At 35.5% G+C, this 24,861-nt stretch overlaps 1 protein-coding gene across 1 annotated transcript in view; it reads right to left on the reverse strand.

Annotated features, from left to right (window-relative positions):
- LOC134841501 (golgin subfamily A member 4-like) overlaps positions 1–22,238 on the reverse strand; it is a 90,126-nt gene extending 67,888 nt beyond the window's left edge. The window contains exons 1-8 of the mRNA XM_063857527.1: positions 21,998–22,238; positions 20,864–21,118; positions 20,255–20,435; positions 18,478–18,613; positions 17,884–17,978; positions 17,628–17,693; positions 17,088–17,229; positions 15,273–15,435 (exon numbers count right to left, since the gene is read on the reverse strand). Of these exons, the coding sequence (XP_063713597.1) occupies positions 15,273–15,435; positions 17,088–17,229; positions 17,628–17,693; positions 17,884–17,978; positions 18,478–18,613; positions 20,255–20,435; positions 20,864–21,118; positions 21,998–22,235 (1,276 nt within the window). The 5' untranslated portion in view covers positions 22,236–22,238. The remainder of the gene's footprint in view (positions 1–15,272; positions 15,436–17,087; positions 17,230–17,627; positions 17,694–17,883; positions 17,979–18,477; positions 18,614–20,254; positions 20,436–20,863; positions 21,119–21,997) is intronic.
- Between the last annotated feature and the right edge of the window lie 2,623 nt (positions 22,239–24,861).

Raw genomic sequence — 24,861 nt, forward strand, 5'->3', positions numbered from 1 at the left:
AATTTTTCCACTATAGTCTCATTACAAAAAAAAAATTACCCAAAAAAAGTACTTGAAACTATCAGAGAAAATCATAATCATTAATCAGTCCCGCGTTTAATTCATCATTTTGCCACAAACTTCCCTATTACAGACTAAGAAGGTACAAGAAGAAAATATTTCCAAGAGCAATCGCAGATAAAGACAATTATTCTCGTCACTTGAATTATATTATAAAAGAACAAAAATTAAGTCATTTCAGCAAATGAGTTTATACTGAACACGAAATCAGCGTGAAACTAAATCAAATGAGAGTGACGAGCATTAAACTGCTACGAAATGGCAAACTTGAAAACATTTCAATTCAATCAGATACAAGAACAACGAATTGCCCACCATGAAATTTTATAATGACTTAAAACCCTCTAGTACAAAAACAAAACCAAAAATGAGTCTGCAAACTTATCGGCAATACCCTTAATCTGTGATCAGTCCCGCGTGTTGTTCACCATGTTGCTTCTAATTTCACTATTACAAACCTATAAGGGGTAAAAATGAAAAGAAGAAAAAATATCAAACACTGATGCAATTACTTATATCAATGGATGAAATATCAAATTAAAACTTTATCTCACACCTCAAAAGCTAGCATATTGCCGCCAATTAACTTTCACTTTCAATGCTACATTTTCACCATCAATAGCCTCATTACAAAAAAAATTACCCAAAAAAGTACTTGGAAACTATCAGAGAGAATAATAATCATTAATCAGTCCCGAGTTTAATTCATCATTTTGCCACAAACTTCCCTATTACAGACTAAGAAGGTACAAGAAGAAAATAATTCCAAGAGCAATCACAGATACAGACAATTATTCTCGTCACTTGATTTTTGTTATTAGAGCACAGAAATCAAGTCATTTCAGCAAATTATTTTGTACTGAACTGAACAAGAAATCAACGTCAAACTGAAAAACTGAGATTGACGAACATTTAAGTGCTACAAAATAGCAAACTTGAGAATATTTTAAATCAATCAGAGACAACAACAAACAATTGCCGACCATAAATTTTTATAATGACTTAAAACCCTCATTACAAATATTAAGCGAAAAATGAGTAGGCAAACTTATCAGCGATACTGTTAACCATTGATCAGTACCGCGTTTTGTTCATCCTGTTGCCTTTAATTTCACTATTACAAACCTATAAGGGGTAAAAATGGAAAGATGAAAAAAATATCAAACACTGATGCAATTATTTATATCAATAGATGAAATGTCAAATAAAAACTTTATCTCACACCTCAAAAGCTAGCATATTACCGCCAATTAACTTTCACTTTAAATGCTACAAATTCACCATCAACAGCCTCATTACAAAAAAAATATCCCAAAAAAGTACTTGAAATTATCAGAGAGAATAATAATCATTAATCAGTCCCGCGTTTCATTCATCATTTTGCCACAAACTTCCCTATTACAGATTAAGAAGGTACAAGAAGAAAATACTCCCAAGAGCAATCACAGATACAGACAATTATTCTCGTCACTTGAATTTTGTTATAAGAGCACAGGAATCAAGTCATTTCAGCAAATGATTTTGTACTGAACTGAACAAGAAATCAACCTCAAACTAAAAAACTGAGATTGACGAACATTTAAGTGCTACAAAATGGCAAACTTGAGAATATTTTAAATCAATCAGAGACAACAACAAAGAATTGCCGACCATGAATTTTTATAATGACTTAAAAACCTCATTACAAATATTAAGCGAAAAATGTGTAGGCGAATTTATCAGCGATACTGTTAACCATTGATCAGTACCGCGTTTTGTTCATCCTGTTGCCTCGAATTTCACTATTACAAAGTCATAAGGGGTAAAAGTTAAATGGTCAACAAAATATCAAACACTGATGCAATTACTTGTATCAACAGATGAAATATCGAATTCAAAAACTATCTCTCACATCAAAAGCTAGCATATTACCGCCAATTACCTTTCACTTTCAATGCTACATTTATACCACTATAGCTTCATTACAAAAAAAATTACCCAAAAAAGTACTTGAAACTATCAGCGAGAATAATTATCATTAATCAATCCCGCGTTTCATTCATCATTTTGCCACAACTTTCCCTATTACAGACTAAGAAGGTACAAGAAGAACATACTTCCAAGAGCAATCACAGATACAGAAAATTATTCTCGTCAACTGAATTTTGTTATTAGAGCACAGAAATCAAGTCATTTCAGCAAATGATTTTGTACTGAACTGAACAAGAAAACAACGTCAAACTAAAAAAATGAGATTGACGAAAATTTAGGTGCTACAAAATGGCAAACTTGAGAACATTTCAAATCAATCAGAGACAACAACAAAGAATTGCCGACCATGAATTTTTATAATGACTTAAAACCCTCATTACAAACATTAAACGAAAAATGAGTAGGCAAACTTATCAGCGATACTGTTAATCATTGATCAGTCCCGCGTTTTGTTCATCCTGTTGCGTCTAATTTCACTATTACAAACTCATAAGGGGTGAAAATTAAAGGGCCAAGTACCTTTCACTTTCAATGCTACAATTTTTTCCACTATAGTCTCATTACAAAAAAAATTACCCGAAAAAGCACTTGAAACTATCAGAGAGAATCATAATCATTAATCAGTCCCGCGTTTAATTCATCATTTTGCCACAAACTTCCCTATTACAGACACAGAAGGTACAAGAAGAAATTACTTCCAAGAGCAATCACAGATAGAGACAATTATTCTCGTCACTTGAATTTTATTAAAAAAGAACAAAAAATCAGTCATTTCAGCAAATGAGTTTATACTGAACACGAAATCAGCGTGAAACTAAATCAAATGAGAGTGACGAGCATTAAACTGCTACGAAATGGCAAACTTGAAAAAATTTCAATTCAATCAGATACAAGAACAACGAACTGCCCACCATGAAATTTTATAATGACCTAAAACCCTCTATTACAAAAACAAAACCAAAAATGAGTCTGCAAACTTATCGGCAATACCCTTAATCATTTATCAATCCCGCGTTTTGTTCATCCTGTTGCCTCTAATTTCACTATTACAAACCTATAAGGGGTAAAAATGAAAAGATGAGAAAAATATCACACACTGATGCAATTACTTATATCAATAGATCAAATATCAAATAAAAACTTTATCTCACACCTCAAAAGCTAGCATATTACCGCCAATTAACTTTCACTTTGAATGCTACAATTTCACCATCAATAGCCTCATTACAAAATAAATTACCCAAATGGCAAACTTGAAAACATTTCAAATCAATCAGAGACAACAACAATGAATTGCCGACCATGAATTTTTATAATGACTTAAAACCCTCATTACAAACATTAAACGAAAAATGAGTAGGCAAACTTATCAGCGATACTTTTAATCATTGATCAGTCCCGCGTTTTGTTCAACCTGTTGCGTCTAACTTCACTATTACAAACTCATAAGGGGTGAAAATTAAAGGGTCAACAAAACATCAAACACTGATGCAATTACTTATATCAACAGATGAAATATCGAATAAAAATTTTAACTCTCACCTCAAAAGCTAGCATATTACCGCCAATTACCTTTCACTTTCAATGCTACAATTTTTTCCACTATAGTCTCATTACAAAAAAAAATACCCAAAAAAGTACTTGAAACTATCAGAGGAAATCATAATCATTAATCAGTCCCGCGTTTAAATCATCATTTTGCCACAAACTTCCCTATTACAGACTAAGAAGGTACAAGAAGAAAATACTTCCAAGAGCAATTGCAGATAAAGACAATTATTCTCGTCACTTGAATTTTATAAAAAAGAACAAAAAATCAGTCATTTCAGCAAATGAGTTTATACTGAACACGAAATCAGCGTGAAACTAAATCAAATGAGAGTGACGAGCACTTATCGGCAATACCCTTAATCATTGATCAGTCCCGCGTTTTGTTCATCATGTTGCCTCTAATTTCACTATTACAAACCTATAAGGGGTAAAAATGAAAAGATGAAAAAAATATCACACACTGATGCAATTACTTATATCAAAAGATCAAATATCAAATAAAAACTTCATCTCACACCTCAAAAGCTAGCATATTACCGCCAATTAACTTTCACTTTGAATGCTACAATTTCACCATCAATAGCCTCATTACAAAAAAAATTACCCAAAAAAGTACTTGAAACTATCAGAGAATAATAATCATTAATCAGTCCCGCGTTTCATTCATTATTTTGCCACAAACTTCCCTATTACAAGCTAAGAAGGTACAAGTAGAAAATACTTCCAAGAGCAATCACAGATACAGACAATTATTCTCGTCATTTGAATTTTGTTATTAGAGCACAGAAATCAAGTCATTTCAGCAAATGATTTTGTACTGAACTGAAAAAGAAATCAACGTCAAACTAAAAAACTGAGATTGACGAACATTTAAGTGCTACAAAATGGCAAACTTGAGAACATTTTAAATCAGTCAGAGACAACAACAAGGAATGGCCGACCATGAATTTTTATAATGACTTAAAACCCTCATTACAAACATTAAACGAAAAATGAGTAGGCAAATTTATCAGCGATACTTTTAATCATTGATCAGTCCCGCGTTTTGTTCAACCTGTTGCGTCTAACTTCACTATTATAAACAAGGGGTGAAAATTAAAGGGTCAACAAATCATCAAACACTGATGCAATTACTTATATCAACAGATGAAATATCGAATAAAAATTTTAACTCTCACCTCAAAAGCTAGCATATTACCGCCAATTACCTTTCACTTTCAATGCTACAATTTTTTCCACTATAGTCTCATTACAAAAAAAAATACCCAAAAAAGTACTTGAAACTATCAGAGAAAATCATAATCATTAATCAGTCCCGCGTTTAAATCATCATTTTGCCACAAACTTCCCTATTACAGACTAAGAAGGTACAAGAAGAAAATAATTCCAAGAGCAATTGCAGATAAAGACAATTATTCTCGTCACTTGAATTTTATTAAAAAAGAACAAAAAATCAGTCATTTCAGCAAATGAGTTTATACTGAACACGAAATCAGCGTGAAACTAAATCAAATGAGAGTGACGAGCTTTAAACTGCTACGAAATGGCAAACTTGAAAAAATTTCAATTCAATCAGATTCAAGAACAACGAACTGCCCACCATGAAATTTTATAATGACCTAAAACCCTCTATTACAAAAACAAAACCAAAAATGAGTCTGCAAACTTATCGGCAATACCCTTAATCATTGATCAGTCCCGCGTTTTGTTCATCATGTTGCCTCTAATTTCACTATTACAAACCTATAAGGGGTAAAAATGAAAAGATGAAAAAAATATCACACACTGATGCAATTACTTATATCAAAAGATCAAATATCAAATAAAAACTTCATCTCACACCTCAAAAGCTAGCATATTACCGCCAATTAACTTTCACTTTGAATGCTACAATTTCACCATCAATAGCCTCATTACAAAAAAAATTACCCAAAAAAGTACTTGAAACTATCAGAGAATAATAATCATTAATCAGTCCCGCGTTTCATTCATTATTTTGCCACAAACTTCCCAATTACAAGCTAAGAAGGTACAAGTAAAAAATACTTCCAAGAGCAATCACAGATACAGACAATTATTCTCGTCATTTGAATTTTGTTATTAGAGCACAGAAATCAAGTCATTTCAGCAAATGATTTTGTACTGAACTGAAAAAGAAATCAACGTCAAACTAAAAAACTGAGATTGACGAACATTTAAGTGCTACAAAATGGAAAACTTGAGAACATTTTCAATCAGTCAGAGACAACAACAAAAAATTGCTGACCAGGCATTTTTATAATGACTTAAAAGCCTCATTACAAATATTAAGCGAAAAATGAGTAGGCAAACTTATCAGCGATACTGTTAACCATTGATAAGTACCGCGTTTTGTTCATCCTGTTGCCTCGAATTTCACTATTAGAAAATCATAAGGGGTAAAAATTAAATTGTCAACAAAATATCAAACACTGATGCAATTACTTGTATCAACAGATGAAATATCGAATTCAAAAACTATCTCTCACATCAAAAGCTAGCATATTACCGCCAATTACCTTTCGTTTCAATGCTACAATTATACCACTATAGCTTCATTACAAAAAGTTTTACACAAAGAAGTACTTGAAACTATCAGAGAGAAAAATAACATTAAAGAGTCCCGCGTTTCAATCATCATTTTGACACAAACTTCCCTATTACCGACTAAAAACGTACAAGAGGAAAAAAATTCAAAGAGCAATCACAGATACAGACAATTATTCTCGTCACTTGAATTTTGTTATTGGAGAATAGAAATTAAGTCATTTTAGCAAAAGAGTCTCTACTGAACTGAACTAGAAACCTACGCCAAATTAAGTAAAATGAGAGTGACGAACATTAAAGTGGTACGAAATGGCAAAATTGAAACCATTTCATTTCCATCAGACACAACAACAAAGAATTGCACACCATGAAATTTTATAATGACCTTAAGCCCTATTGCAAACATAACACAAAAACTGAGTCTGCAAACTTATCAGCGATACTGTTAATCAATGATCAGTCCCGCGTTTTGTTCATCCTGTTGCCTCTAACTTCACTATTACAAACTCATAAGGGGTATAAGTTAAAAAATTAACAAAATATTAAACGCTGATGCAATTACTGGTATCAACAGATGAGATATCAAATACCAATTTTATCTCTTACTTCAAAAGCTAGCATGTTACCGCCAATAAATTTACACTTTGAATGCTACAATGTTACCACTATAGCCTCATTACATAAAGTTTACACGAAAAAGTACTTGCAACTATCAGAGAGAATAATAATTAATAATCAGTCCCGCGTTTCATTCATCATTTTGCCATAAACTTCCCCATTACAGACTAAAAAGGTACAAGAAAAACTTATTTCCAAGAGCAACCACAGATGAAGACAAGGCATAACGTCACTTGAATTTTGTTATTAGAGAACAGAAATTAAGTCATTTCAGCAAATGAGTTTGTACTGAAATGAACAAGAAATCAACGACAAACTAAAAAGAATGAGAGTGAAGAATAATAAAAGTGCTACAAAATGGCAAAGTTGAAAACATTTGAATTCAATCAGACAACTTCAATGATTCGCCAACCGTGAAATATTATAATAAACTAAAACCCTTTATTACAAAAATTACGCAAAAAATGAGTTCGCAAACATATCAGCAACACGATTAATCATTCATCAGTCCCGCGTTTTGTCCATCCTGTTGCGTCTAGTGTCACTATTACGAATTCAAAAGGCGTACAAGTCAAAAGATTAACAAAAGTCTATCACTGATGCAATTAGTAATATCAACAGATGAAATAACACTTAAGTTTTTTCTGTTACCACAAAAGCTAGCATGTTACCGCCAAATAACTTTTACCTTGAATGCTATAATTTTACCACCAATAGCCTCATGACACAAATGTTTACACAAAAAATTATTTGAAAGTATCAGAGAGAACAATAATCATGAATCAGTTCCACCTCATTTCATTCATCAATTTGCCACAAACTTCCCTATTACAGATGAAAAAGGTACAAGAGGAAAACTTTTCCAAGACCAATCACAGATCAAGATAATTATTATCGCTATTTGAATTTGAGAGCGGAAACCGAGTTCCTTGTACTAAACTTAAGACACCAATGTCAAAAAAATTTAATAAAAATTGAGCGTTACAACTTAGTGCTACAAAATGGCGAAGTTGAAAACATTTCAATTCAATCAGACACAATTACAATGATTCGCCAAACATGAATTTTTAAAGTGACTTAAAACCCTTTATTACAAGCATAGTTTGCGCACTTATCAGCGATAGTGTTTATCATTGATCAGCCCCCCCCCCCTTTTTATTCATCATGTTGCCTCAGTGGCAAAAACAAGCAAATAGTCGCATAATGAGCTTCACAAAGGAAGAAAAAAACTTTAAAAATATGTGAGATTCAACACCCCCACGTCCCGGAACAGTCTTAAGTCTCGACTACTGCCCCACACCACCTACATATCTCCCTAATCAGGTCAGCAAAAGGAGTAAAAAACGCATTATTTCGAATGAGTCCAGTTGGAAAATAGTGAACTCGTACGATAAAAACCAGCGTTTGCTTGGTTTATCAGTACCTCTTTTTATTCATTAGTTTGCCCCATATTTCTGTTGCAGAAAAGAAGACAAGAAGATTTTCGAAATTAGATGTCGATAACGTTTTTCGTGACCTATACAATTTCGCTGTTCGATAGTGGATTTGCCTTCCTTTAAATGAAAGAAATGAACTGAATTTAAAAAAAAATCAATTATCAAACCACTAAAGCTCAAATTTGAAGGTGAACAAACTTCAATAAGTTTTTCTAGAAATAAAAAACAAACAAAAATCATCACGACCTATCCATTCACAATGTTCATTAACTCTTAGAAACAAAAAACTGGGAATAAGATATATTAGAAGTCATTAATCAGCCCGCATTTTGTTTATCATTTGTCCTCAAAAATGTACCAGACACACGCCAAGTTGAAGTGAAACAAACACTCAATCATGGATTATTACGAATAATCGCCAAGCATACTATATGACAACCATTCATACTCAAACATTCTTTATTACATACTATCATTACAAGTGGAAACAATAATCAGTATCAATCCCGAGAGTTTTTCATCATTGTACTTCAAACTTATCTATTACAGATTGAAAATAATTCATGGAGCAATTTGAGATAATTACATGGTTTCACCAAGCATGCTCCTTGAGAATCATTTTAATTTACAAATCAATAATTACAATCATTGCACGAGAATAGTAACTGAGATTATCAGAGATAATATTAATCATTGATCAGCCCCGCGTTTTAATTATCATGTTGCCTCTAATTTCACTATTACAAACCTATAAGGGGTAAAAATGAAAAGATGAAAAAAATATCACACACTGATGCAATTACTTATATCAAAAGATCAAATATCAAATAAAAACTTCATCTCACACCTCAAAAGCTAGCATATTACCGCCAATTAACTTTCACTTTGAATGCTACAATTTCACCATCAATAGCCTCATTACAAAAAAAATTACCCAAAAAAGTACATGAAACTATCAGAGAATAATAATCATTAATCAGTCCCGCGTTTCATTCATTATTTTGCCACAAACTTCCCTATTACAAGCTAAGAAGGTACAAGTAAAAAATACTTCCAAGAGCAATCACAGATACAGACAATTATTCTCGTCATTTGAATTTTGTTATTAGAGCACAGAAATCAAGTCATTTCAGCAAATGATTTTGTACTGAACTGAAAAAGAAATCAACGTCAAACTAAAAAACTGAGATTGACGAACATTTAAGTGCTACAAAATGGAAAACTTGAGAACATTTTCAATCAGTCAGAGACAACAACAAAAAATTGCTGACCAGGCATTTTTATAATGACTTAAAAGCCTCATTACAAATATTAAGCGAAAAATGAGTAGGCAAACTTATCAGCGATACTGTTAACCATTGATAAGTACCGCGTTTTGTTCATCCTGTTGCCTCGAATTTCACTATTAGAAAATCATAAGGGGTAAAAATTAAATTGTCAACAAAATATCAAACACTGATGCAATTACTTGTATCAACAGATGAAATATCGAATTCAAAAATTATCTCTCACATCAAAAGCTAGCATATTACCGCCAATTACCTTTCGTTTCAATGCTACAATTATACCACTATAGCTTCATTACAAAAAGTTTTACACAAAGAAGTACTTGAAACTATCAGAGAGAAAAATAACATTAAAGAGTCCCGCGTTTCAATCATCATTTTGACACAAACTTCCCTATTACCGACTAAAAACGTACAAGAGAAAAAAAATTCAAAGAGCAATCACAGATACAGACAATTATTCTCGTCACTTGAATTTTGTTATTGGAGAATAGAAATTAAGTCATTTTAGCAAAAGAGTCTCTACTGAACTGAACTAGAAACCTACGCCAAATTAAGTAAAATGAGAGTGACGAACATTAAAGTGGTACGAAATGGCAAAATTGAAACCATTTCATTTCCATCAGACACAACAACAAAGAATTGCACACCATGAAATTTTATAATGACCTTAAGCCCTATTGCAAACATAACACAAAAACTGAGTCTGCAAACTTATCAGCGATACTGTTAATCAATGATCAGTCCCGCGTTTTGTTCATCCTGTTGCCTCTAACTTCACTATTACAAACTCATAAGGGGTATAAGTTAAAAAATTAACAAAATATTAAACGCTGATGCAATTACTGGTATCAACAGATGAGATATCAAATACCAATTTTATCTCTTACTTCAAAAGCCAGCATGTTACCGCCAATAAATTTACACTTTGAATGCTACAATGTTACCACTATAGCCTCATTACATAAAGTTTACACGAAAAAGTACTTGCAACTATCAGAGAGAATAATAATTAATAATCAGTCCCGCGTTTCATTCATCATTTTGCCATAAACTTCCCCATTACAGACTAAAAAGGTACAAGAAAAACTTATTTCCAAGAGCAACCACAGATGAAGACAAGGCATAACGTCACTTGAATTTTGTTATTAGAGAACAGAAATTAAGTCATTTCAGCAAATGAGTTTGTACTGAAATGAACAAGAAATCAACGACAAACTAAAAAGAATGAGAGTGAAGAATAATAAAAGTGCTACAAAATGGCAAAGTTGAAAACATTTGAATTCAATCAGACAACTTCAATGATTCGCCAACCGTGAAATATTATAATAAACTAAAACCCTTTATTACAAAAATTACGCAAAAAATGAGTTCGCAAACATATCAGCAACACGATTAATCATTCATCAGTCCCGCGTTTTGTCCATCCTGTTGCGTCTAGTGTCACTATTACGAATTCAAAAGGCGTACAAGTCAAAAGATTAACAAAAGTCTATCACTGATGCAATTAGTAATATCAACAGATGAAATAACACTTAAGTTTTTTCTGTTACCACAAAAGCTAGCATGTTACCGCCAAATAACTTTTACCTTGAATGCTATAATTTTACCACCAATAGCCTCATGACACAAATGTTTACAAAAAAAATTATTTGAAAGTATCAGAGAGAACAATAATCATGAATCAGTTCCACCTCATTTCATTCATCAATTTGCCACAAACTTCCCTATTACAGATGAAAAAGGTACAAGAGGAAAACTTTTCCAAGACCAATCACAGATCAAGATAATTATTATCGCTATTTGAATTTGAGAGCGGAAACCGAGTTCCTTGTACTAAACTTAAGACACCAATGTCAAACAATTTTAATAAAAATTGAGCGTTACAACTTAGTGCTACAAAATGGCGAAGTTGAAAACATTTCAATTCAATCAGACACAATTACAATGATTCGCCAAACATGAATTTTTAAAGTGACTTAAAACCCTTTATTACAAGCATAGTTTGCGCACTTATCAGCGATAGTGTTTATCATTGATCAGCCCCCCCCCCCCCCCTTTTTATTCATCATGTTGCCTCAGTGGCAAAAACAAGCAAATAGTCGCATAATGAGCTTCACAAAGGAAGAAAAAAACTTTAAAAATATGTGAGATTCAACACCCCCACGTCCCGGAACAGTCTTAAGTCTCGACTACTGCCCCACACCACCTACATATCTCCCTAATCAGGTCAGCAAAAGGAGTAAAAAACGCATTATTTCGAATGAGTCCAGTTGGAAAATAGTGAACTCGTACGATAAAAACCAGCGTTTGCTTGGTTTATCAGTACCTCTTTTTATTCATTAGTTTGCCCCATATTTCTGTTGCAGAAAAGAAGACAAGAAGATTTTCGAAATTAGATGTCGATAACGTTTTTCGTGACCTATACAATTTCGCTGTTCGATAGTGGATTTGCCTTCCTTTAAATGAAAGAAATGAACTGAATTTAAAAAAAAATCAATTATCAAACCACTAAAGCTCAAATTTGAAGGTGAACAAACTTCAATAAGTTTTTCTAGAAATAAAAAACAAACAAAAATCATCACGACCTATCCATTCACAATGTTCATTAACTCTTAGAAACAAAAAACTGGGAATAAGATATATTAGAAGTCATTAATCAGCCCGCATTTTGTTTATCATTTGTCCTCAAAAATGTACCAGACACACGCCAAGTTGAAGTGAAACAAACACTCAATCATGGATTATTACGAATAATCGCCAAGCATACTATATGACAACCATTCATACTCAAACATTCTTTATTACATACTATCATTACAAGTGGAAACAATAATCAGTATCAATCCCGAGAGTTTTTCATCATTGTACTTCAAACTTATCTATTACAGATTGAAAATATTTCATGGAGCAATTTGAGATAATTACATGGTTTCACCAAGCATGCTCCTTGAGAATCATTTTAATTTACAAATCAATAATTACAATCATTGCACGAGAATAGTAACTGAGATTATCAGAGATAATATTAATCATTGATCAGCCCCGCGTTTTAATTATCATGTTGGATCTAACTGCTCTATTACAAATGCAACAAGACTGCTCGTATCAGGGCGAAGCCCTGAAAGTTCCGACTGCCTTTTAACGTTTATGGAGCAGTAATAACATAAACAACATAAAAAATAAATAGAAATAAAATAAAATGAAAATTTTTTCTATGAAAATCATCCCTCCACACGCCATATAAAGTACAAATTAATAGATTTCGCTCCTTTAAACAAATCAATTATGGCTATTAAGCTTCTTACAACCAATTTGGAACGATTTCTAAGACGGATTAATTGGTTAAAAGGAGCCAAAAAACCTATTGGAGCCAAACGCTGGCGCGTTAATTGTCCCAAATTGGTCAAAATGGCCAAAACGGCAATCTTTAAACCCTCATAACTTTACGAAAAATGATCACAGGTGAAATATCTTTTCAAATTTAAGCTCAAGACCACAATAGCTTTCTAATGATGTAAAAAATTTCCGTCAAAAATGGCTAGTTAAAAAGTCGAAATTTGTCAGAAGAAAAAAAACCCACCCCGAGCACAAATATTCCGTTACTTTCGTATCGAAAGTCGGAACAATAAAGTTAAAATAAAAAATATAGGAATAAGAATAGAATGAAATAATTCGCCAACTATGCTGCCTTTTACCCCACATACTATGATTTTACCTAACATTGCAAATTACGCGCAAGAAATACACAAAAGAAAGATTTGAGACTATCAAAGCCAATCGCAATCCTTAATCAGTCCCGCGTTTCATTCATCATTTTGCCAAAAAATATTGTTCACCAATCCAAATGTTCACCAATCATAATACTGGGTAGTACAGATACGAAAGGCACTAAAGGAAACTATTTCAAAGGAGCGATCAAAGATTTAAACAAATGTTCACCAATCCTACCTTTTGATAATTCTTTTATCTTAAATTTCCTTATGGATCAAAAGACTACATCAGAGACTGTATCAGAAAGAACGAGCATCATTGATCAGTCCCGGGTTTCAATCATCCCTTTACCCTAAACTTCTGAATGGCAGAAAAAACCAGCTACTCGAAAGGAGTTACGAGCAGGCCATATACCCGCGGTCGGAAGGAAAATTGAATACCTTGTATCAGATAGAGTAACAATCATTCACCAAAACCGCAGTATAAATCGAACTTAAAAGAGTACTTGAAGAAACTTCAATGTGCATCTGAAATCATAAAAGAAATGTTTCATCAATGCAGCGTTCTAATAAGACTTGAAGTGCAATTCCTAATTATATATAAGCATCTCGCAGAGAACTACCATGAATAAGAAGAAGAGACCATGATCGGCTGGGTAGTGCCGCTTGTTTAGGAAGGGCTCGAGACGTGATTTGAACAACTACTGAGGCGAGTGTCTATTGCCGCTGATAAGTCATCTAAGCGCAAGGATCTAAGCCACCAGGATTAGGAAATGGGCAGAGAACATCGGAGCGCTGGAAGAAAAGCAGAGTGGATTCCGAACCTCAAGATCCACGTACAATGCAACGTCCTGAGATCAAGCGGAGAGCAAGATGATCTACGAACAGGAAGAAGTAACCCCGGGGGAGCGAGCAGGAGCCTTACTACTCGATAAAAAAGGCATAACCCGGGGTAAATTGACCCTTAATGTGGCGGATCCTTGTAAACCTTGGGATAGGCGACATGTACATGACCAAGTGAAGGGGAGAGAGGCAACGAGCGAAAGCTGGTAACCAAATGCGGATTGCGAGAAAGATGCGCAATTTCACACATCATCTTCAACATCTACCACGGGAAAGCCATCAAGGAAGCACATAAGAGACTGAGAGCTGAAACAGAGAAACAGCAAGAGTGCGGACTTGAATGGAAGAGGAAACCAGTAAGTCTCCCAGCAGCAGACCCCAAAGTGACCCTAGCGAGCAGTGCGTCGAAAACAATCAAGACCAGCGAATCTTTGACCGCTGATGACTCAACACCTAAGCTCAGATGTGGGCGTAAACGGACGAGAGAGAGAGAGAGAGAAAGAGATAAAAAAGAACCACTCACCAAAACCTGTTTAAATAGACCTTAAGGGAGCACTTGCAAAAACTTCAACGGTCATCTGAAATCAAAGAACAAAAGTTTTCTTCAATGCAGCGTTCTAATAAAAACTAAAGATTCTTACTATGCAGTTCCTTACTAGAAAAGAGGATAAACAGAGAAAATTAGAAGCTATCAGGGAGAGTATTAATCAGTAATCAGTCCCGCGTTTTAATCATCATCTTTCATCAATGTTTTCAAATTCTGAAATGAAGCGTAAAAAAAGAATCATAATATTTCACTCCCGCTTTTTATTCATCGTTGTACCCTAAACTTCAATAAAACCTCAAATTCTTGTCCTTCGTAATTTAGTGATAATTCATCAAAATTACCTTTAAATAACCCTTTTACTTCAAGCTTCATTGGAACAAGGATTAAATTAGCACAGAATGAAAAATTAGCACAGAATAAATCAGAGAGAAAGAGAGAGAGAGAGAGAGAGAGACAGAACAAAAAGAGAGTGCTGTTAACTGACGAGGTTTATTAATCATTTTATTTCCCGACCGGTTTTTATTTACCGGTTAGAAAAGCTGGAAATAATTGATCAACACATGAACAGTAGAGAAACAAAAAACTCCTTATTCCTGCTATTCATTAGTGCCGCTTTTCATTATTCAGCTGGATTGAGCTCAACATTTGATAGGCTCATCATATCGGCTAAGTGAATACTCACTGTTGCGTGCTTCTGCTCTTTCGTGGGTTCTTCTACCTCCAATCGGATTGGCCGACGAGCCAGCAGTGTGTTTCTGCCTGTTCGAGGTACCACCCGAGCTATGCTGGAACAAAACCAGTTCCAAGTTCTTGAATGAATCGGAGTACGTGTTTTCGAACATCCTCTGAAACAGAAACATTTGATATGATAACTTGACATTCGAGACTCGCTATAATTCCTCAAGAAATCGTTTTGTTCTTCCCAACATCATGATTGATGTCTTCTAGTGGTTTGGTTGAGCAATGTTTTTTTGTGGCAGTTTTGTAAACGGAAGGGCAATTTTTGCGTGGCTAAATTCTGCAATCACACTTCTGCGTGGCAAAAAAGCAGCTCTATAAAGTTAAAAAAGTAACAGTAGAACAAGCCTCGAATTAGTAAAAGTTCAACTACGTATCAGATTCAATCCAGCAACGTAGAGATTTAGAGTCCCACGCACTAGCCACTCATCCACGGACCTTTAATATGCATAAACACTAGCCAACAAACAAAGCAGATAACAGATACTATGAAATTTCGGGTCTTTTCTGTTATACGGCGCAAAAATGATTTTTTTCAAATTTTGAAAATTGAATCATAACGCTCGAATCTGATTGGTTGAAATAGGTTTCAGCGAAAGCAAATCTGGATATCCAACTATAAAAACAAGCTCATTTGACAATTTGATACTTTTTCGGCCGTATAACAGAAAATATCCGAAACTTCCAATGCTACAGCTCGTGAGCACATTTATTTGTAAGTTAAGTTGCAAAAAAAAGGTTCGCACTAATACACTACAGTCGCTAAAGCCCTCAAGTTCAACACAGAGGCGAAGTTGCACTTCGCATACACAAGCAAATATATGACCGGTAACGCTACTGGGAAAAACTGAATGAGCAAAATTTTAAGTCAACAAAAATTCTTAAGGGAAGCAAGCCAACTACGACCCATAGCAATACCAGTCACTTTGAAGAAGAAAAAATTTACCAATTGCACATGCCTTAATTTATAGAGCGGACGCATTTTAGCTAGTTTACAAAAAAGTTCATTAAAAACATCCGACCCTCTCCAGGTTCGAACCCTCTTATTTTGTTGCGGTTCTCCTTCCATACCTTTACGCTACAGATCCATGATACCTTGAAGCTAAAGTGCTATGTGTAATACAAAACTGCTCGTATCAGGGTGAAACCGTGAATGTTCTGACTGCCTTTTAAGTTCAATGGAGCAGTAATAACATGAAAAAATTTAATGTTAATTAAAATAAAATAAAACTTTTTTAATTTGAGATTTTTGTGAAAATCATCCCCCCACGCCTCATAAAGAACAAAGTGATAAATTTCGCTCCTAGTAACAAATCAATTATGGCAAATAAGCTTCCTTCAACCAATTTGGAACGATTTCTTTGACAGATTAAATCTCCGCTTACACGTCCCAAATTCACTTAAATGACAATCTGAACAGGTGAAATATCTTTTCAAGTTTAAGCTCAGGGCAACAAAAACTTTTGAATGATATTAAAAAATTCCGTCAAAAATGGCTAGTTAAAAATTCGAAATTTGTCTGAAAAAAAAAACCACCCCGAGCACAAATACTCCGTTACGAAAGTCGGAACAATAATAGTCGAAGTTAATATCCTTAGCATTTGCTGTACTTAATAGCTGGTTATTGATCAAAATGAACACTTTCAAAATGAACAAATTTTATCGCAACAATATTTGCGACTTAGGTTGGAAAAAAGAAAGATAGCTCATACTATAACACAAGCTATGCTTGTGCAAATAACGGAAGAAACTTAAATACCTGACGCTTCAGCGCATGCTCAAGTTCGACTCGGATGGAGTTAAAGTTCTGTTCGTAATCTGCCAGCTGCCTCTTCAGTTGATCATTCTCGTGCTTGGAAGACTTGAACGAAGATTCAACTCTCATTTTTTCTTCTTTCAACCTGAATATTTTATCAGTTCATTTCCAAGTTACTGATTCTCAGTCAGTTTCAAAGTTTTTGATTGAAAAACTAATTCTTCCATAGCAAGATTTCACAAATTCACTTCCAAGTTCACTAACTATTTTGTTATCCGAATAAAAGGGGTTTAAAACATATTTTCAACTAACACATTTAGCTTGAGACAATTCATCATTTCTGTTTTTTCTTTGACAAACCATACCAATTTTACGAACTTATAAAGAAGATCTAGCTAACAATTTCCGATAATTTCGTCTAGACGCCAATTTCTTCCCATTGAGAAAATTCATCAGCCCCAATAATTCAGCATATCATTTCTGAGCCAAAAAAACTCTGCGCACCAAATACAATTGGCAACTAATTCTTCTCGCAATACTTGCATTATTAGCTCCTGAGCCAACTGGCCGTTCTCGTGTTTGCTGTTTTCATAGCTCCTGATAAGGTCGCTAAAACACATCAAAGTAATTTTAACCAACACATCACATGTCTTCAAGAGATTCATTGATTACCTTGGCAGCCTATTTGAGTCATTTGATTACATTAAGATGCTACTTGTACTTGGTTCCACAGTGCAACTTGCTATATTCTTTGCTTTTAGCTTTTCAAAAACGAATAGTACTGCAAGAGTGTCCTCACGTGAGTTGGTTTGTTATTTTCTCAGTCTTGTCTGCCATCCGGTTCTTCTCACTCGTTTCCTTCATCAACTGATTCTCCAGCTCCTCAACTCTTTTCTATAAAACACAATAACAACCGCGTTATATTCGAATACGCTAAACTGGTAAAGAGCAGTGGTGAAGTGGTTACGTATCCGCCTCTTAATTGAAAGGTCGGATGTTCGAGGACCACCGTGAACTGTGCTCGTTTCTCGAGGGTGAGGTAACTTTACCCAGCCCAGAAAAAACAGCCAAAAAATTGCATGTAGTTCTTAAGCAGGGGCACAACAGCGGTTCTCCGTGATGTGCTGAACAGCTCCTATGTTGCCCTTTCCCTGTTGGACAAACACTTTTAAATCTTAAATTAAAGAGATATAAAACTCATTGCAATGGATGCCTAGGTAGCGCTAAGCATCCGTTAACAATTAACTGAAATATATATAGATTTAGCCACAGAGGCGGGTTTTAGAAAATAATATCGAGCATAAAAGCTTATCGTGTCAATAACTTTTGGATCTGTTACAATTACCATTCAAACCAATCCTACAATACTAATCACCTTCAAAAATATACTAACAATCAGCTCTGCTTGTTTGTCGTCTGCGCAGACCACGAATGTATCGAACTCGTCCTTGGTGTGTTTCCAGTCTGACTCAACTGCCTGGTTGTCTTTAACCATTTCTGCTACTTTTTCCTCCAGTGATTTGATCAGACTAACGCAGAAAATTTAAACATAGCCACCATAGTTTCAAAAGTGTTGACTCAACGAAATAATACTTAAGGAAACAAGACTGCTCGTATCAGGGCGAAGCCCTGAATGTTCCGACTGCCTATTAAGCTTTATGGAACAGTAATAAAATTGAAGAAATTTTAAAAAATGAAACAAAATGAACGCCATACAAAGTACAAAAGGATAGATGTCGCTACTTTTAACAAATCAATTATGGCAAATAAGCTTCGTTAAACCAATTTGGAACGATTTCTAAGACAGATTAAATCTCGCTTACGCGTTAATAGCGCGAAATATATCGCGCGTTAATTGTCCCAAATTGGCCAAAATGGCAATCTTTACACCCCCATAACTTAACGAAAAATGATCACAGGTGAAATATATTTTCAAATTTGAGCTCAGGACAACAATACCTTTCGAATGATAAAACAATTCCGTCAAAAATGGCTAGTGAAAAAGTCGAAATTTGCCTGAAAAAAAACCCAGCCCGAGCACAAATATTCCGGTACTTTCGTATCGAAAGTCAGAACAATAATACATTAACAGATTTGGTAAATTTTCATTACAGTAAAAATTCCTTAAATCAGATATGCAATTTTAAGTAAGGCGACAAAATTCAAGGAGATAGACTGAAGTCCGAAAAATCGTTTTCCCCAGAAAAAATATATTTTCAAACAGGGGCGTATCTAGGATTTTCTCGACGGGGGGGGGGGGGGGGGGATTTTCAAAAATGTTCGAAATTTTTGTCGACCTTTTTTTGAGGTCGAACGAATTGATTTTTCGAGCTCTCCCTAAGCACGGTTTAGTCCCTGTTTTGCCAAATTTTCTGCGCCGCAGGCAAAATTTTGAAAAAGCTGTCCAGAAAAGGCGTTTTTAGGCACTTTTTCGAAAATTTTGACAAAAAATCGCGTTTTTTCGGCGCGCACTCCCCTCTCAAAATTATTATATTTTAGGGTAGGTCGGCCAAAAATGGATTTCTTAAAAAGTACCAAAGGGGGGACCTTTTGGGTCGGCAGTGGGTCGAATCCCTGAGAGGAGGGCGTAACCCCCCCCCCCCCAATCCGCCCCTGTTTCCAAACATTGAAAAAAACAAGGTCCGGCGGGGACTCATACCCCGCCCCTTAGGAACCCACCGCATGTGCCATTGGAAATTTCCTAACACTAGCCACTAATGATGCAGCTATAGATGCTAATAAATTGCCAGAGGTATAAAGAAAGAATGCCAACAAATATATATAAAACTAGTGTTAAGTACCGCGTTGAACCTCCGACAAGTAGCTTCGGAATCTCACGTACTTTCCTCTGAGCCACGGACGCTTGAGTTACGACAAACACTTTTCACCGATAAATAGAGGACAGATGCTATGAAATTACAGACCATGATTACAGCATAAGGGCTACCGAATAAGTAAACACTTTATTTGCGACTTGAGTTGGAAAAATAAAGTTGCATCGTACTATCACACTACGCTCCACTTGTGCAATGATGTAAGGCACTAGCGAATTACTTCTCTGAAATGGTTTAACCCGGCTCCAAATTCTAGGCGAACTTGACTCCACACATATTCCTCGAAATTTTTAAAATTGCAATTTTTCTCGCCTTGTTGAATTAAATAACTCTTACTTGTTCTGGTCAGCAACCTTCTGAGTCAGAGCATTTTTCTCAGTCTTCAGGCTTTTGTTCTCTGCTATTATACACTCCAATTTATTCTCCAGAGCATCTTTTTTGTCTGAGTACTCTTGTCTGCGCATATCCATTTCGTGCTCGAGTTCTTTCCGAGATGAAACTTCGTTATTCAATTCTCCTGAAATATCGAGATTGCTTTTAAAGTTCAATTAAAAGTTTGACAGATTTCGAAAAAAAAATTCGAATACAGTTGAAATCAGAAAAATTTTCAAATGAAACTATTATGATTGAAATCACGTCTTGAAGCAGTTTTTCATTTAATTAAAAACCTAACCGAAAATTTTCTTAAAGATTTCGGTTGCTACGTTGGTCGGAGCCATGCCTGAACATAAGATGGAAATGGAGACACAATTTTTGATTCCATCTTTTCCTTAGTTAAATTAAATTCCAAAACTTGCAAGACGGTGTCAAATTCGCTGTCATAGAAAATACTTCGTGGTTGTTAAGAAAAATCCAAAATACCGTCTGAAAAATATACCGGAAACTTTCGGAATATTTTTAGACGGAACACAGTGACACTGCCAATATAGCATGTTTTTTTTTCACCTCTGAGCTTGTTCAAGGCGTTGTTGACAACCTTGAGTTGCTCTTCTCTTGAGTTCAGATCAGCCGTAAGGTTCTGAATTTTGGAGACTGATTGGAAATCCTGGTTCTGTTTACCCGCTTCCACTCTTTCTAGCTTTGATTTGAGAACGGTATTCTCAGACAGTAGTTGACATATTTCATCTGTATATTTTGACGAGAATGATACCTTCTCGCTCTCCAGATTCTTCACACGTTTCCGAAGTTCCTTCGCGTGAGCTAAAAAAATACATATTAAAGTTGAACTGTCAGCTAGTTTTTCAACTATAAATCAAATAGAATTCAGACCAAAGGGCCTCCCTTTAGTATTATTTTATGCCATCAATTTTAGGCCGACCAACGCTTAAATTTTGCTAAAGGCGCCGCAAAAAATGCAATTTTCCGGCCTAAACCATCCATTAAGTGCCCTCAAACGGAATTTTTGACCTACTTTTTGAAATTTTGCCGCCGGCGCAGCAAATTTTGTCAAAATACGGGTCTTTATAGTAATAAATACGATCAACCTAAAAATAATAGGTCGAAAAATCTTTGGAAAGGTTTTTTTTAATATCTCCCGAGAAAAAATCCAAGATCCTCCCCTGATTACAGGTAAACTAATAGCATCAAAATATTGCATTCATCTGCCACTGCAAAAGCCCTGATAAGTTGAACCACGAATAGTCTGAAACAAACTTTTTTGACGTAGTAAAGCTTTGCCACTTATAGGGGCTATTAAATAATATCAAAGGTCTCTCTCGGAGTTATCCCTTGTGAACAGTTCTAAGCTTTCTGAAATTTAAAGGTATCGATCTTGAAGAAATTCAGTTGCTACGACTATAGATAAATTTTCTATAGCTGCTTATAGCTTGCACATAAACCCAGGGGCGGATCTAGGATTTTGTCAAGATTGAGGGGATGGATCAATCATTTTGAAGACATTTTTTAGGTCCCAATACATTTTCTGAATTCCCGTGTCGAGCTAAGAAAACGAATTTGGTCCACATTTATAAAGCGCCGGCAAATTTAAGCAAGTCCGCTTCTGCGTATACCTATTTAGCACTTCGTGGGGATAGCAAAGTGAACCAGAATATTTAGGTTATCCCATTGTCTTCTTCATACCTGTTTCCGAGTCACACTCCTTCAGCAGCAACTTGTACCTCTCACTCAACTTATGCGCCTGAATTCTAACTTGCTCTTCAGGCATGGAGTCGAAGTCCATTTCTGCCCCCATTGTGAAACTGGACACCGAGCAGGTAGTCGAGATATCGTCATCATCTTCGCCCAATGCTCTTGGAGTATTGTTGTTGTCGGCTGAACTGATGCCACTGGAATGTTCTTGCACTGCCGTGGCTACCATTACAGTCTAGAAACGAATAAAAAAGTAAGAAAAAAGTTGCTGTGCAAGTAGCAAAGAATGTTTCGATCAAGTCATTTAATTGTAATAAAGAAAACATCTGAAAAACAAATAAGAAAAAAGTTCGTGATTTAGTGGGTTATTCAAATAACTATAGCTGAAAAAATTCAAGAATTCCCAAAGTTTAAAATCTGAAAGATTTGACTGAAAAACGACAAATTTTCACCGGCATTAGGCATATCTTATGATTTTTTCAAATTTTCTGGTCACGGATGAAACCATTTTATCAAGATACCATATGAGCTTTCTTTTAAGTAGTCAAAGTGCGTCAAAAAAACAACTTACGCCATAATTATTTCCCACCACTTTTGGGGTGTATGTCGGACGACCAACAAGACTGCTAGTATGAGGGTGAAACCTTGAATGGAATGATCCGACTGCCATTTCGATTACTAATGAATGTTTTCGATGACAATAACTGATGAGATTTATCAGATATTTTGGACCACCATTTTTTTCCAAGAACGAAGTGATCAATTTCGCGTTTACTTATTGATTAATTAGACCAAATAGCTTGCTTCCACTTAATTTGAAACTTCTCTGACGGATCAATTCGCTACTCACTCGTTATAACGAAACACATCGCTTGGTAATTGTCCCAAATTCGCAACCTTCAAACCCCATAATTTTGCGAAAAGTGATCACTGGTGAAATATTTTTCACCAGTGACCACCCCATAGCTCATGAAAACTTATGAGCTCAATGCATCAACATCTTTCAGATTATTTAAAAAAATTCGATCAAAAGACGTTAGCTAAAAAGTTTGCAGATGAAAAACTACCCGAGCACAAATAATTCGTCATTTTCTTCGAACAATGACACCAGGTTGCTGAGCCATAGCTGTACCTAAGCAAGGTGAAAATAAAATACACAGGGTGTTTTTCCAACTTTCCAACTGATTTTGACTTAGTGAAAAAAATTTCGTACGGGACCAAATGTGGTATCAAATATAATTCCTATTGGTAGTGCGGATCTCTTTAACTATTGCCCCTCTCCTTATGGCACCTAGTGCCCCTCCCTTTGCTAGAGTGCTAAATCAATCCTCCAATCTTAGGTATTTAGTCTACAGACCTTTGGGGAGTTGGCAGAAGGCAAGCTAGACTTCCGATTACGGGCGAGCTTGGGTGGAAGGATTTTTAGCACGAGAGCTTCCAGTCTCTCTTCCACGTACAGGCATCTGACAATTGTATGATCACGCATGCTTCTTGGAGCGATATTTTTGCAAGCTCTTAGCACCTTGTAAGTTCTTGGACACTTACGGCACTGATAAAACGCTCGGGTCAATTGCAGGGTGTATCTTTTCTTCTGCAGTCGCCTCTAGTTCTTCCTCATCTGGTGACTTTCGTTCTACTGTTACTGATTGTTCTTCGCCATTAAAAGTGCACTGCGGGTAGGCTGTCTTAAAATGCGCTTTCAGCCACCTGAGTGTCTTGTATTGCACTTTGCAACCTTTTGCTGGGAACTTTAGATCCTTTGGTACATCTACGCTAAAAAGTGACATGGCGAGTGTATCTAACTCATCTAGCGCATCATTATCAATTCTGAGATGTCTCTGCATCTCCTTTCTTTCAGCAAACTTTCTGTTACAATTTCCAAATTAACAATCGACTATTTGAGGGTGTGAGTCGAATATTCCAGATTTAATGCTCTGATCCATCTTTGCCGCACACCTTGCTTTTTGGTCGAGTGAGGTTACTGGTTCTACTTGAAGCCTCTTGATTGAAACCCACAGGTTTGCGCTTCGTACAGCCTTTTCTACTTCAATGCTTTTCAACTGAACTTTCTCTGCAATTTGGACGTTAGCACATGTCCTCTTGCAGTCCAACTTGAGGATCATTTACCTGGACTTGTTCAGAAGTGCATTTAGTTTGTCAAAGTCGACTTTTCTGATGACTGCAGTTTCAAGCCCGTAGAGTAGTGTTGGGTTAAAAAGTCTCCACTAACAGCACTTTCGTTCTCATCCTAATTGAGCCACTTACTTCTCACAATTGCCTCAATCTCACAATTGCATTTCTAGCGTTTCTTCAATTGTGTGCAATTGCTTCGCCAATGTATCCCTCCGCATTTAGCGAGCTGCCCAGGTCCAAAGAAATTTACTTCCTTAACTTTTTCGCCATTAAGGTAAAAATCATTTGATCCTTCTCCATTCACTACAACCATCTCGATTTTACTTAATGAATCTCCATTCCTGATTCAGAGTATCAAGACTTCCCTGTGCCTCTTCAATTGTGCCGGACATAATCACTAAATCATCGGCATATGGAAGATGACCGATCGCTGAGCCTCTTTTCACATCTTTCTGGCACACTTCCTCAAAAACTAGATTGAAGAGAGGGGCTGATTAGGCACCCATGTCTCACTCCTCTCAAGTACGAACTTGTTCTGCTTGTCTAAAACACATTCAGCCTGCGCATGCAGCTGCCAAATGATGCGACTCAGAGGGTTACCCAATTTTCGACTTCTTAGGGCTGTGAACAATGCTGTCTTGTTCACCGAATCAAATGCTTTTACAAGATCTATAAAGACCAGTATCAGCTTTTTCTTTGCTCCATGTTCCTGTTGGCTCTTA

This window comes from Symsagittifera roscoffensis, chromosome 3 (genome assembly GCF_963678635.1).
Source record: "Symsagittifera roscoffensis chromosome 3, txSymRosc1.1, whole genome shotgun sequence".
NCBI classification, from domain to species: Eukaryota; Metazoa; Xenacoelomorpha; order Acoela; family Convolutidae; genus Symsagittifera; species Symsagittifera roscoffensis.